General features: G+C 37.5%; 1 protein-coding gene across 2 annotated transcripts in view; it reads left to right on the forward strand.

Annotated features, from left to right (window-relative positions):
* LOC111513562 (putative inorganic phosphate cotransporter) overlaps nucleotides 1-13,351 on the forward strand; it is a 37,507-nt gene that overhangs the window by 15,634 nt on the left and 8,522 nt on the right. For both annotated transcript variants that reach the window (XM_074174396.1, XM_074174395.1), the window contains 4 exons: nucleotides 5,427-5,644; nucleotides 7,776-7,925; nucleotides 8,278-8,410; nucleotides 12,500-12,756. In XM_074174396.1, the coding sequence (XP_074030497.1) occupies nucleotides 5,427-5,644; nucleotides 7,776-7,925; nucleotides 8,278-8,410; nucleotides 12,500-12,756 (758 nt within the window). The remainder of the gene's footprint in view (nucleotides 1-5,426; nucleotides 5,645-7,775; nucleotides 7,926-8,277; nucleotides 8,411-12,499; nucleotides 12,757-13,351) is intronic.

Here is a 13,351-nt window from a genome sequence, read left to right on the forward strand (position 1 = left end):
GGATTGTTATTTTATATGGATAACATTTTGCAGCTACAAGAACTCTTGCCATTGAAGACTGGCTAATTTCGAGTTCCCGAGCTATCTGCCTAGTGGGGACATGGGGATTTTCTTCGACAGAGAGAAGAACATTTATTTTGATCTCTTCACTGAGCGCACTCCGACGATGTTCATTTGTTTCTCTTAAATGCCAATTTTCCCAGAATTCTGAGATACAAGTCAGAATTCTGAGATACAAGTCAGAATTCTGAGATACAAGTCAGAATTATACAAATCGAAAAAAATATTTTTGTGCTTTCGTACGTTATAAGAAGTTTGGTTCGGATAAATGACATATTTAGTGAAGCGAAGTTCTGGATTAAACCACAATCCCAATTTTTGTATTTCGGTCATGGAGGGAAGTATTTAATTTTTGATGCGGACTTGGAAAAGTGGAGTTAGTGAGTTCTCTGTTCTTCACTACATACAGGAAAATCTTTGAGGCGCTCTAAGAGCGGTGCCTATGCGAAAGTAGTGATTCACGTTGGATTTGAAGAGCTGGAGATTGAATTCATTTGGAAAAACGTTATCAAGAAGTTCATTCTACATAAACGCAGTTCTCCAAATAAAAAAGTTCTTAATCAGTGAAGTTCAAGGTGTACTGAGTTGAACCTCTAAATGCTGAGCAGCCACAGTTCGGCGCGTATTTCCGATATGTACCGATATGTACCGCTCTTGGTGAAATCAGATGTGTCAAGTCACTTGAACACCTCCCGTCAAAGTATTTATGAAAGAGAGACGAATCTACAACATTACTCCGATGTTCCAGACTATCAAGGTCACAAGTAATGTTCGCGTATCCAATTAGGCGGATGGCTCTTTTCTGGATGGAATCCAGCAGCTTCGGAGTATGTTTAGGGATGGAGCTTCATACATGAGAACAATACGCCAAAGAAGCTCTGATCTGAGCTTTGTAAACCATCAAAAAGTGCTGAGGTGTGTACAGTTTTCTGGTTCGGAATAGTGTTCCAAGCTTTTGAGAAGCAGCCTTCGCAATTCCAGCGACATGATTGTGCCGATATCCAAATGGAATGACAAGACAACTGTGCTGTCGTCAGAAGAGCAATATATTGGATTCCTGTGGATAAGTAGGTGGATATACAATAAAAAGAGGGTTGGAGACAATATGGATCCCAGGAACACCAGCGTTGATGGTGGAAGTATTCGAGATATATCCATCGACGGCCACTTGTAGGGAATGTTCTCTCAGGAATCTGGACAGCCATACACAAAAAGGATCCGACAAACCATAGCATCGAAGTTTGGCCAGCGAACCCTCGTGCCACACACGGTCAAAGGCCTTAGAAATATCAAGCGCTACAGCTCTTGACTCTCTAAGTTTCTTAGGCTCGAACATCATTATTGCACATTTATTAGAAATGAGCTTGCCGTCTGCATAGTGATATATATTGCAGTTTTCACAAACAGGTTAAAATCACAGTTATACCAGCTAAAAAGCAAGGGCTCAAGGATAGATCCTTGTGGCACTCCCTCCGATACCGGTAGCGCATCCGATAAAACTCCATCCGCAACAACTTTTTGATGATGATTTTTCAGATAGTTTCCTAAAAGTGTCACTGCTTTCCGAAAGAAACCAAAGTAGACAAGTTTGTCACGCAATAATTCAGGATCAAGAGTGTACTAAACAGGTCAAATTCTCATCATCCACGGCTTAAAAAAACAGCGATAATTGACAAAAGAGCCGTGGTGGTCTGAATCCTAATTCCTGCATATGTTACGATGTGACTTTCATTGACATAATTATTAATCTGATCTTTCAGTATCAATTCCACTATTTTAGAGAGACACGGGAGAATTGTAATTGGTCTCAGGTCAGAAAGGACTCTGGTGAATGACATTTAGCCAGAGGGATAACCAATCCATCTCTCCGAAATTTTGGAAATTGGCAAATGATAGAGTTTATGAGATAGGTGAAGTGATTTATGAAACAAGAGTCAATGAGATTGCTTTTTTTGGGGGTTATCCCGTTTAAACTCAAAGCACAGTAAAAATCAACTAGTAAGTCCACTCCTACTACTTTCATTCATAAATTCACAAAGTTCTCGGTGACCTCGAAACGAAGTGTGGAGACAATCTCGTTCTTTTACCATAGGCGTGCGCTCATATAAAAATGCGTCTCCCATTTTCTAATCACTTAATAATTAAACAAACAACAATAACCAACTACAAAAACTAAAAACAATAAGGGCAAACGCACACTACATACTTTTTATCGGCCGATAGTTTAGTCTGGTTGGGTTGGGTGGGGGCACACTACTCAAACAAAACTGTTCGGTTCGGTGCGGGCGCGCAGACCACCAACTGAGAAGTTTGAACAGTTGTTGATGTATATAATATTTTGACGAGTTGTATTGAAAGTATTGAAGAATGTTATCGAGAATGTTAACATCGGAATATTCTTTTCATGCTTTATTATATAATGCAGGTCGCTTTTCAATTCGACATAATTATGAACAAAAAAAATGTAATTTAAACGCAAATATATTCAAAGATAAAGTAGGTACTAGATAATATTTTATATCAGATATCAACAATGGAATGTAGAGTGGGGAGTCTACAGGCACCGACTGTTTAGTTGGTGAGTCTGCGCACTCTCATAAACACACAGTCTGATTAGAACTCGGCCAATAGTTGTCCAAATTTGTAATTGAATCAGAATTGGGAAGCTGCGGAAGCGCAGAAGGGCCACATATTTTTATTATTTGTTTCTTGGAAATTACGACTTTGAATCTCGAAATTTCGATTTTAAAATCGTAATTTCGAAATAACGACTTTAAACTCGTAATTTCGACTTTAAACACAAAATTTCGATTTTAGTCTCAAAATAAATTTCGACTTCAATCTCGAAATTTCGACTTCAATCTCGAAATTTCGACTTCAATCTCGAAATTTCGACTTTTATCTCGAAATTTCGACTTCAAACTCGAAATTTCGACTTTAAAGTTGAAATTTAGAGATTAAAGTCGAAATTTCGAGATAAAAGTCGAAATTTCGAGATAAAAAGTCAAAGTCGTAATTTCCAAGAAACAAATAATAAAAATATGTGGCCCTTCTGCGCTTCCGTAGGAAGCCTAATCCAACTTGTTTCTGATTATTCAGTCGGCCGACTGGAATCGCTTAGATTTGCGGACTCACATTACGATTCTATACTAATAAGCATCCAACTAAAATATCTGCCGATAAAAAGTCTGTAGTGTGCGCTTTCCCTAATAACAACAGCTAATAAACTAAACACAATATCAATTTCCGACCGTTTATTAAAACTAATCCGATGCCCGTGGGACCGTCGAACCCTTCGATACTACAGCACTGAATGCGTTGGATAAGAATCTCATCCTAAGAGGTTGAAGGTATTTACCTACTCAGAGCTCGGTTCTTGAGTGAAATCATTAGTTCATACACTCACAACTTGTAGTCAATCTTCTAATAATTTTATTTCGTGATAATTGTCTCCATAACCGCGGCAAATGTTTTCTGGTTTGTCTTCACTTTCGAACTACGCTGTCTATTCAAAAAATAAGGTGAATTTATGAAACCAACCAGAGAGACAAATCTGGTAAATACAGTGACCGAGTCCGGTCGTACACGGACCACATATTTGCAGTTGAGGCAACCACAACATTGTGGCCACGTTGACTGCACTTCGCGTTTGACCCAACCGCACTTGCAGTTGAGGCAACTGACATCAAAAATTGAATGTTATGAGACCAATATGTACGCGGTTGGTTACGACTGCAAGTTGGTGGTTAGTGTACGGCGGATGCCGCGATGACATCTTGGTGGAGATCAGCAGCAAGTTGACTGCAGAAGCCCGTTTTGACTTTTGTGAACGCCCGTGTACGTTCCGTACAGTATTCCTTATGGGCGGCTTGAGTTCGCTGGAACGCGACTGCAATTGTGTGGTCGTTCCGACCGCGAAATGTGGCTCGTGTACGGTCACTCTGAGGCATGATTACGGTGTTGTTTTTGGCCAAAAAAATTACGAACAGACCCATTATAGTAATGCAAAAGCCATTAATTGTTTGTCCACAGTAACGGGCGTTTATTTCGTATTGCTTCTCGCAAGCTGCGCATAACTTCAAAATAATACTCCTTATCGACCGTACGAATATGTGGCAAGAACTTCTGATGCACTACGATATGGTGATCGAAGAAAACAGTGAGCAAAACCTTAACATTTGACCGAATTTCGAAAACTTTTTTTGGTTTTGGCTCTACTGGGCTCTTCCATTGGGATTATTGGACTTTGGTTTCGATTTCATCACTATATACCATATGACTCGTCAATGCATGGTTATGACCCTTTCAAGCAAATCTGGATCGCTGTTGACGTCGTTCAACAATTCCTGAGCGATGCTCATGCGATGTTTTCTTTTAGAACGAACTACGCTGCCAGACGTTAATTGCTCAAAATGCATGAGCCAACTGCATGGCATGAGCCACCTGACATACCGACATCCATAACAACACTATTCTGACTCAGAGTACAATCACCGTATGTCACTGTCAACATTTTAAGTGTTTTCAAGCATTCCATTCCATTTTTTACACATTTGATGCAAATTCTTTATGCCTCCCACCAACAAACTAAACCTGCTGAACAGCTGAAACCGTGAACATATGTTCGAGACAAGTGAACCAACATAAAAAAATCGATAATCGAATGTACGTAGCATGCAAAATTTGATGACTGGCCTTATTTTTTCAAAAGTCTACAATTATTCATATCATTATTGGAAGTGTTTTCAAATAATTATTTAGAATACTTCTTGTAATGAAATTTAATGATGTCACAAATGAGTTTTCGAAATATTCCTGATAGAAATCATGGAAAAAGTATAGTATTTTACTCTCAAGAAATGGTAATTCCTTCGTTTTAGGCTCGCATCGACAAATATCATTCTCACGAGCAATGACAACATTGAATTATATAGTATTATGGAACACTATTAGAGCCAAAATAGAAGCAATAAAAGTCTGTAGGTTGTTGAAGATTGAAATAGTACTTGTGCGGTCAACACATTTTCAATAACTAATACTTCAATTTATTGAAATAAAGGTGAGATTTTTTTAGAAACAGGAGGATAATGATCGAATTGATTATTATTGGAAGTACATTGTTGATTAAAAAATTGTAACAATGTAGCTACGTATTTAAAATCTGAAGTTGCTGGAAGCCCAAACCATACTATAGCCCGAATAACAGTTTCAAGACTATATTCTGGCAGACCATTGATATTTTTTGTGTCAAAAACAGATTTTCAGTGTACTTTCGAATAAGGAATACTCAAACAAAATCACAATTTCGATTTTTTTATGAGCAGGTTACTCTGCCACAGTACAATAAACTCCCTCTTACTTCTCAGGTGGACCACTTGGTACTGTGATATCTTTACCAATAGCTGGATTGATATCAGATTCCTCTTTCGGGTGGCCTGTTGTTTTCTATGTGTACGGAGCTTTGGGAATGCTATGGTCAGTGGTTTATTTCTTTTTGGGGTCCAACTCTCCATCTCAGCATAAATCTATCTCAGCGGAAGAGAGAAAGTACATAGAACACGGAGTACCAAATGAGAATATGGAGGTAAGAAATTGTATGAGGTTATTTTTATTTCAATTCAATGTTTTTCATCATTAATAATATACTCGTAATTCATTCTGGTACGAGAATACTTTGAGGTGCGTATCACTGTGTCGAATTCTCACAGTGGCAAAATTTTCTCATGTAGAATTATCGTTACGGCGTTATCGTTATGCCCTCAATGAAAGACTCAGATAGAAACATGAGATTTTGCAAATCTCACACCCAATCGATTAATCGACATTTCGACATAGTGGGAATTTGACGTGAGTCGAATGTAATTAGTGTAGTGAGTATACGATGTTAGATGAATAATTCACCTAGGATCAATAAGTAGGTATCACTACGTCGAATTCCCGATACGTCGAAAATATTCAAATGAGTCTGGTGGAAATTTGAGAAAGCTATAAACATAAAATGGATTAAATCTAGGATAGTGAAATAGATATTCGTTAACTTGGATCTGTCATTGGATTTCGTTCTTCAATTTGGTTCAAGCTATATGTAAATGGAATTGCAAATACAAATAATACAATATCAGGTAACTTAGGTTAGGTCACAAATTAGTGGGTCTATTTGACCCTACACGGCAACCCGCAAGGGTTTATTGTGGTTTACACTTATTCACACTCGGCCAAATAAACCCAGCTTCTCAACGAAGCCGATTAGTTTGTATAGTGAGTGGTCTTTCAGGTCATATGGGAATAGTGCGGCTCTGCCAAACTCTGAAAACCTGATTCGGTCCCCAGTGGGGCAGGTACAAAATATGTGCTCTGCTGTTTCCTCATTTTACAAACAGAGACAACACACACTGTCTTCCGACAGGCCGAGTCTCTGTATATAATAATTCAAATGAGTGATATGTGAGAAGGCCTGTTAGACAACGTAGTTCATCCCTACTGTAGTCCAACAACTTTTTGGTATCAAGCTTCGAAGGGTGAATAAACGCCTTGGAGTGAGCCAATCCTGGAAGATTCTGCCAGAAGTCCAAAAATCTTCTTGCCATCCAGGTGTTCAATGTTTGTTTGACAAAGCCTAACGCGATGCCATTAACGGATTCTGGCCAGATGAAGCTGCTTGCAGCACCCTTCTTTGCAGGGGAGTCAGCAGCTTCATATCATCTAGACCAGAGACAATCTGTTAAATCTTCCTATCTAAGGGAGTTGTTTTTGACAATTTGCTACCAATCTCCCGGAGGATCCACTTTACGTAACTTCACTTTGAGCAATCAACCTATCGAAAATTAGGAAAAAATGGTGCTTCAAAATAATCTATTACTTATACTTCTTGAGTATCGCAACGAGTCCGATTACTTATTCAAAGTTGCCTCATTATTTTTTATATCAATGACAAATAATCCTTCTGATCAATTAGTTTTTTGATGACGTATATGGAGTTCGGAGTTGAATTCACAATAACGACAATTCGAACTTAGTAAGACCGTTTGCAATTAGAAAAGCAATCTGCATTCTTCTTTTCCCCTCACTTCAAATTCCCGCTATGTCGAATTGTCGTACGGCGAAATCTCGCCATGTGAAATTGATTTCATCTTCGACAATGTTCGTATTTTGGTGAAGTCAATGGAAGGGATATATTTCGATGAGTGAACACAATGGAGAGGGTGAGAATTCGACGCAAGAGGAATTCGACGTGAGAGACATTCATATACAGTATAGAGGTATTCAGTGAAAATATGTCTAGTCTGTGAATTCAATTCATTTTTTGTCAAACCAGTAATGGAATCATCGTACTTAATTTTGTGAATGCAATTGAAAAAAAACTGAATTTTTTCAACTCAATCAAACTTCATTAATTGAGTATAATTTTTTTCATACATACTTTTGAAATTTTATTTTATTTCAGATTTTAACCATTCATACTAATTTATATATCACCGTAACTTACTTTGAAACTCTTCTGTTCATTAGAAAACCAAAAACCAAAAGGATCGTCAAGAGTTTGCAATTTACGAAGTCTGGTACATCATTTCAATTTCTCACACGTTTAGAGAATCAGAAAGAAATGAAAAAACAGAAAATGACTGAATGAATTATGTATATTATTCAGTATGATTCAAATATGATCTATTACATTTTTCATATTTTTAATACCTAATTGTATGATATATTTTCAGAAAGTACCAACACCGTGGAAATCCATATTGACTTCACTTCCATTTTGGGCTATTCTAGTTGCCCATTGCGGACAGAACCTGGGATTCTGGACTTTACTCACAGAAATTCCTTCTTATATGAAAAATATTTTACATTTCGAAATTTCCTCGGTAAGCACAAATTATTTTTTAATAAAAATTTCAGCTTGTCCGATACTTGCAATTTGAAACGTTGTTATTCAATCAATCGATTTCGATATGGTCATTAAGATATTTCTTAAATTGAAAGGGATATTCTCCAATAACGCTATGTAATAATCGCTGTTGATTGTGTTTTCCTTTTGAAGCAAGTCGATGCATGCAAAAGAAAATGGGAAATAGTTAACGGTCTAGGGAGATTTTAAGTGCAAATATATCTGATGGCAATATTCAGAATTGTATAACAACCAAAGGATATTCGTTTGCTCGACTTTCAGTTGCATGTAAAAAAGTGGAAACCAATCCTGGATGTTTTTTTTTTCAGAATAGTACTCTTTCGTCCCTCCCCTATCTAGCCATGTGGATATTCAGTCTTTTTATGAGTCCCGTGGCTGATTACTTGATTGTTAAAAGTTTGACTGATGTGAGAGCGAGCAGAAAAATTTTCAACAGCATAGGTAAGCACATTTTTTAGTGATTATACTGTGACTCTCCGGGAACTGCGTTGATAGATATTGCGAAAAAATGTAAGTAAGAACATTTTGTTATTTGTTTTTATTTTTGATAAAATATCCTTCATTCTAATACAGATTTCGATTCTACATATAATTTTATATCTATTTCATATTACAGACTGTTTACTCATCTTGCATAGTTTTCAAAATATTTGGCATTCAAAATAAAAATGCATTTGCAGTACATTTTTCATTTGCTTATTTTCCTTAGTTCTATTATACTTTTTTCTATTCTGTTATGGGACTTTCATTGATATTCAAAAATTGCTCGAACGCCTTTTTTTCACTGGAACTAATCTGTTTATTATTTTATCGCAATCAATTTTCGAAGTGTGTTTACTATGCAAAGTTTTCATAGGAATAAATGTTTTAATATTTCAATTCTTTACGGCATGGAAAAATTTTCTCAATTGAATGTAAATTGGCTGCGGAAAAAATGTGAACTTTGAAATATTCAGTTGTATTAGCAGGTCCCATTCAGATTTCTCAAAATGCCTGCACGGTTGAATTTAACTGGAGATCATTTTATTATGTTTATTCTTTATGAACAATGTAATATATTTTACGCCCAATATGCACATAAACCAAAGCCGAACAAATGGTTTCGAAAAGCAAGAATTTAGTGAGTAAATCCGATGGATGATAATGATAATATTTGAATAGCCATTATTGGATACTATATCACAAATCTAACAGTTTCATTGGGGCAAGTTGAACTAGAGTCTGGAATTTTCAGAGGGTCAATAGAAAGTATTTTGTAAATATACTTTCATCAAATTGATGCTACTTTCAGTTCGAATCGGAGAATGTATTTTTTGTATAATTCAATGTTCACATTATTTTTTTCCATTCATCATGGACGATGAACCACTATTTCTGACACAGTCACCAGGGTCTTTGTAAACTCAGTCCACAGAAAAATAGTATGGTAACTGCAATTGTTAAGAGGCCCACTAGCAGCTTCAAAATTGATTTCTGCAACATCAGAGGACTGAACTCAAATATAAACTCAGTGCACCAACATCTGCAAACAAATAGTCCTCATATTCTTGCACTCACAGAAACCAAAGTCAGTGCTTCAACAAACCCCATCGCTTCATCAGAAGCGATCTCTCCTGCCAACGAGGAAAAATACTGGAACCCCGAAACTTTATCGTTTATCGACCACCTAGCGATACACGCATTGACTTTCTGCAAATCAATCATAGTAGTGCCAAATTTTCATATTCGGTGACTTCAATGTCAATATAGAATGGCTCAAATTTTCAAATATTATTGACGAACAAGGTTGCGAAGCTGGGGCTTTTGCAATAAGCACCGGACTTACTCAGATTATAAATGAGCCCACTAGGATTCCTGACCGTGATGGAGAATATGCTAGTTTTCTTGATCTAGATCCAGAGAAACATGAAGGGTCAAGAGCTTGATAGTTCTAAGGCTTTTGACCGTGTGTGGCATGAGGGTTTGCTCAATGAGGATCCAGAAGCAATTTCGAATTGGGATGAAAATAACCAGGTTCAATTCAATGCCACAAAAACGCAGGCATCGGTTTTATTAAAAAAATAAATGTCCGAACCGGGTATAATAATGTTAGGTCATACATAAAATGTACACCAATATGTCTTGGCACAATCAGGTCGCAGGAATTGCCGAGGGTGCTTCTCAAAAGCTTGGAACACTGTTCCGAACCAGAAAACTGTACACACCTCAGCAACTTTTGATGCTCAATAAAGGTCGTATCAGACCTTCTTTGGATTATTGTTCTCATGTATGGAGCTCTGCCCCAATCATATCCTGAAGCTGCTAAATTCCATTCAGAAAAGAACCATCCGCCTGATTGGAGACGCGGATATGACGTGCAACCTTGATAGCATGGAAGATCGAAGAAAGGTTGGAGATTTATCTTTCTGCTATAGATACTTCCACGGGAGGTGTTCAAGAGACTTGACACATTTGATTCCACCGAGAGCGGTTCAAAATGGCGTTTATGTGAAACTTCCTGAGAACGTTTTTCCAAATGGATTTAATCTCCAGCGATTCAAATCCACCGTGAATCACTACTTTCGCACAGGCACCGCTATAAGAACGCCGTAAGGATTTTTCTGTAATGCTTGTGTTTTGTCCTTGAAAAAAGTTCATTTGGAAATCAATTGATTTCTTTTGACACAGATGGAGAAGTTAAAATCTAAAAATCAATCTCTTCTAAAAATATACCCCTTTCAATGAAACTTTTTGTTCTATGAAAACTTTGCATTTTTGGTTCAGAGAATACAATCGAAGGTGATTATTATACAGGATGTTCCTTGCGTAAAGCTATATGGAAAAAAGATATACATTCATTAGATACATTTTGTGAACATGTTGTATAAAATATTGACAAATTTGGACTGTTATTCATTCCGTATGAACCTTTTTCTATGAGCCACACAACAGGAACAAAAAGAATAATTGAAATGAGGAATATATTTGAATGAACCCGTGGGTTGGGCTTTCTATCGAGCGCGTCCCCAGGTGGGACGCCAATGTGGTCTTATGGATGGGGTCGCCGGACTTCTGGTCAGTGGCAGACAACAAAAATAAAAACCAATCCCGCCGCTGGACAGAAAAGCTCACCTCAATCTAAGGCATTGGCTGGGGATGAACAGAAATGTCCATCCCAATCTACCGCTTAGAGTGAGCCTGGACATAGCAGATCACCTCCAACAGCAAGGGCACTTCCTGCGGCGGGCGCCAAGAGCTCCGTCTTGAATAAAGACAAGGAATCGGCTGCCCCTGCAAGAAAGCTCCCTCACTTGTGCACCTCCACGGAGGGAATCCCAAGAAGGTTGAAGAAGCCGCGTAATGACAGTAATATCGCTGCACCTTCCAAAACCTTCGCAGAGGCTACTGTGAGACGCCTCAAAGTTGCCCAAGAAAGTGTGTGTTCGGCGAGTCTTGGCCTACGCACCTGCCAATATACAGGAGATGTCTCCTAGTGACCTGTTCACCTTCCTGGAAAGGACAATGACCTGGGACAACTTCTCGGGAGGCTGTACAATGGGTCACATGTGACCTAAGTGCTGTGAATCTACACTCACCCTTCCTACTCTCCAGATACCAGATATTCGAATGAGACATGTCCTTCCAATGCAATCATTTGTTATAAATGTCAAATATTTCGGAAACAATACAAGACAGATAAAAACGAAATAGATCTAGAGTTTCAAGTAGTACCTGAATAAATTCCTACTTATAATTTTAGCAATATCTATCCACTCATTTCACGAAGAGTTCAAAATCCAACAAAGTAATAGTTACGGGAAAAAAATTTAGGTAATTAATGAAAAGAATCATTGGGAGGTTGCAAAACCTCCAATTTTCTAGTAGACCACTCAAATAATTGATTATTAGAACTAATTAAGAAAATAGGGGGTTGGGTTTTGTCAATATTTTTCGAAGTGTTCTTCCTTCTTCAATGACAGTTAGATGACAGAAGGCCAAGAAACTAAAAACATCGAAGAAGAAGAATTGATTCTTTTTTATCAAATTATAGAAAATACTTCCTAGAAGAAATTTTTAATTTCCAGTTTTCTACTTTTCTAATGGTTCACCTGAATTTGAAAAGCTTCTTCCCTTTTTTAGGGTGCAGTATCATCTCAAAAGACGTCATAATGCATCCAGGTTCATATTCAAAATATGTTGGAGGTAAAACGTCTAAATGGTATACATCATAGTACCAAACCTTAGTAAAATCCTAGTAATAATCTCCAACAAACTGAAATGAAAAATGACATTTGCAGTTTTTCATGTTTTTCTCGATATCTCCATTGTCGCATCTGAGAATTCTGATTTATTGCCACCACTAAGAAACATCACACCATATTACCGGCCTTGTATCATTGTTTAGAAGCGACCTTTCTAAAAATTGACCTCTTCGTATAACTGACCTATTTCATTCCTCATTAGTTGAAAAAAAACCGTGCTGGGAATCGCACGTTAAAATGTAAGACCTCGTTAATTCTTAGATTTTTATTACATTCACATATTTTTCAGGACTGTTCGTGCCAGCACTGACACTGATTTCTCTGACGTTCGTAGAGCAGTCACATTACATTCTTGCAGTTGTACTATTGACATGCGGAGTGGGATTCAATTCGGCAGTTTACTCCGGTTACAACGTGAACCACATTGATTTATCTCCAATACACGCCGGTACTCTTATGGGCATTACCAACACCGTGTCCAACGTATTTTCTTTAATAAGCCCTCTTGTCGTGGACGTAGTTATTTTCTTCAGTGGGTTTGAAGAAGTAAGTTGACCGTTTCATTTGAGTGTAGTTTGCTATATTTCCTTACATGGACGATTGGAAAAGTTGTATTCATCACTACATAGTACAAAACAAAGTCGCTGTCTATCTCTATAGTCTAGTTCAAATGTACCATTTTCTTCCGAAAATTACGATCAAGAAGTCATTCGATTCGTATTGTTATGTAGAAAGTTTAAGGAAAAGTTCGAAAAGGCGCTGAAAAAATTACAGAAGTCATAAACAAATTAGTAAAAAATGAGGTTTGTTTTTTTTTGAATATGTCGAATAATATTAAAATTTTTGAATTTCAAAAAAAATATCCAAAAAGATATCAAATTTGCTAAAAACAGTTCTAATTTTTACAAAGCCCTGAAACTAAAGCCAAAAACGGGTGGTCTGGCTTTTGGGCGTGGTTAGGTCCAAAGTGAGCAACCCGCAAGGGTTTATTGTGGCTCACACCTATTCAAACTCGACCAACTAAACCCAGCTTCTTAACAAAGCCGAGTAGTTTGTATGGTGAGTGGTATTTCAGGTCAGATGGAAAGAGTACGACTCTGCCGAACTCTGAAAACCTGATTCGGTCCCAGCGGGGCAGGCA

The sequence above is a fragment of the Leptinotarsa decemlineata genome, unplaced genomic scaffold, assembly GCF_025532065.1.
Source record: "Leptinotarsa decemlineata unplaced genomic scaffold, Ldec_3_MD MMD2_tig00000576_RagTag_RagTag, whole genome shotgun sequence".
NCBI classification, from domain to species: domain Eukaryota; kingdom Metazoa; phylum Arthropoda; class Insecta; order Coleoptera; family Chrysomelidae; genus Leptinotarsa; species Leptinotarsa decemlineata.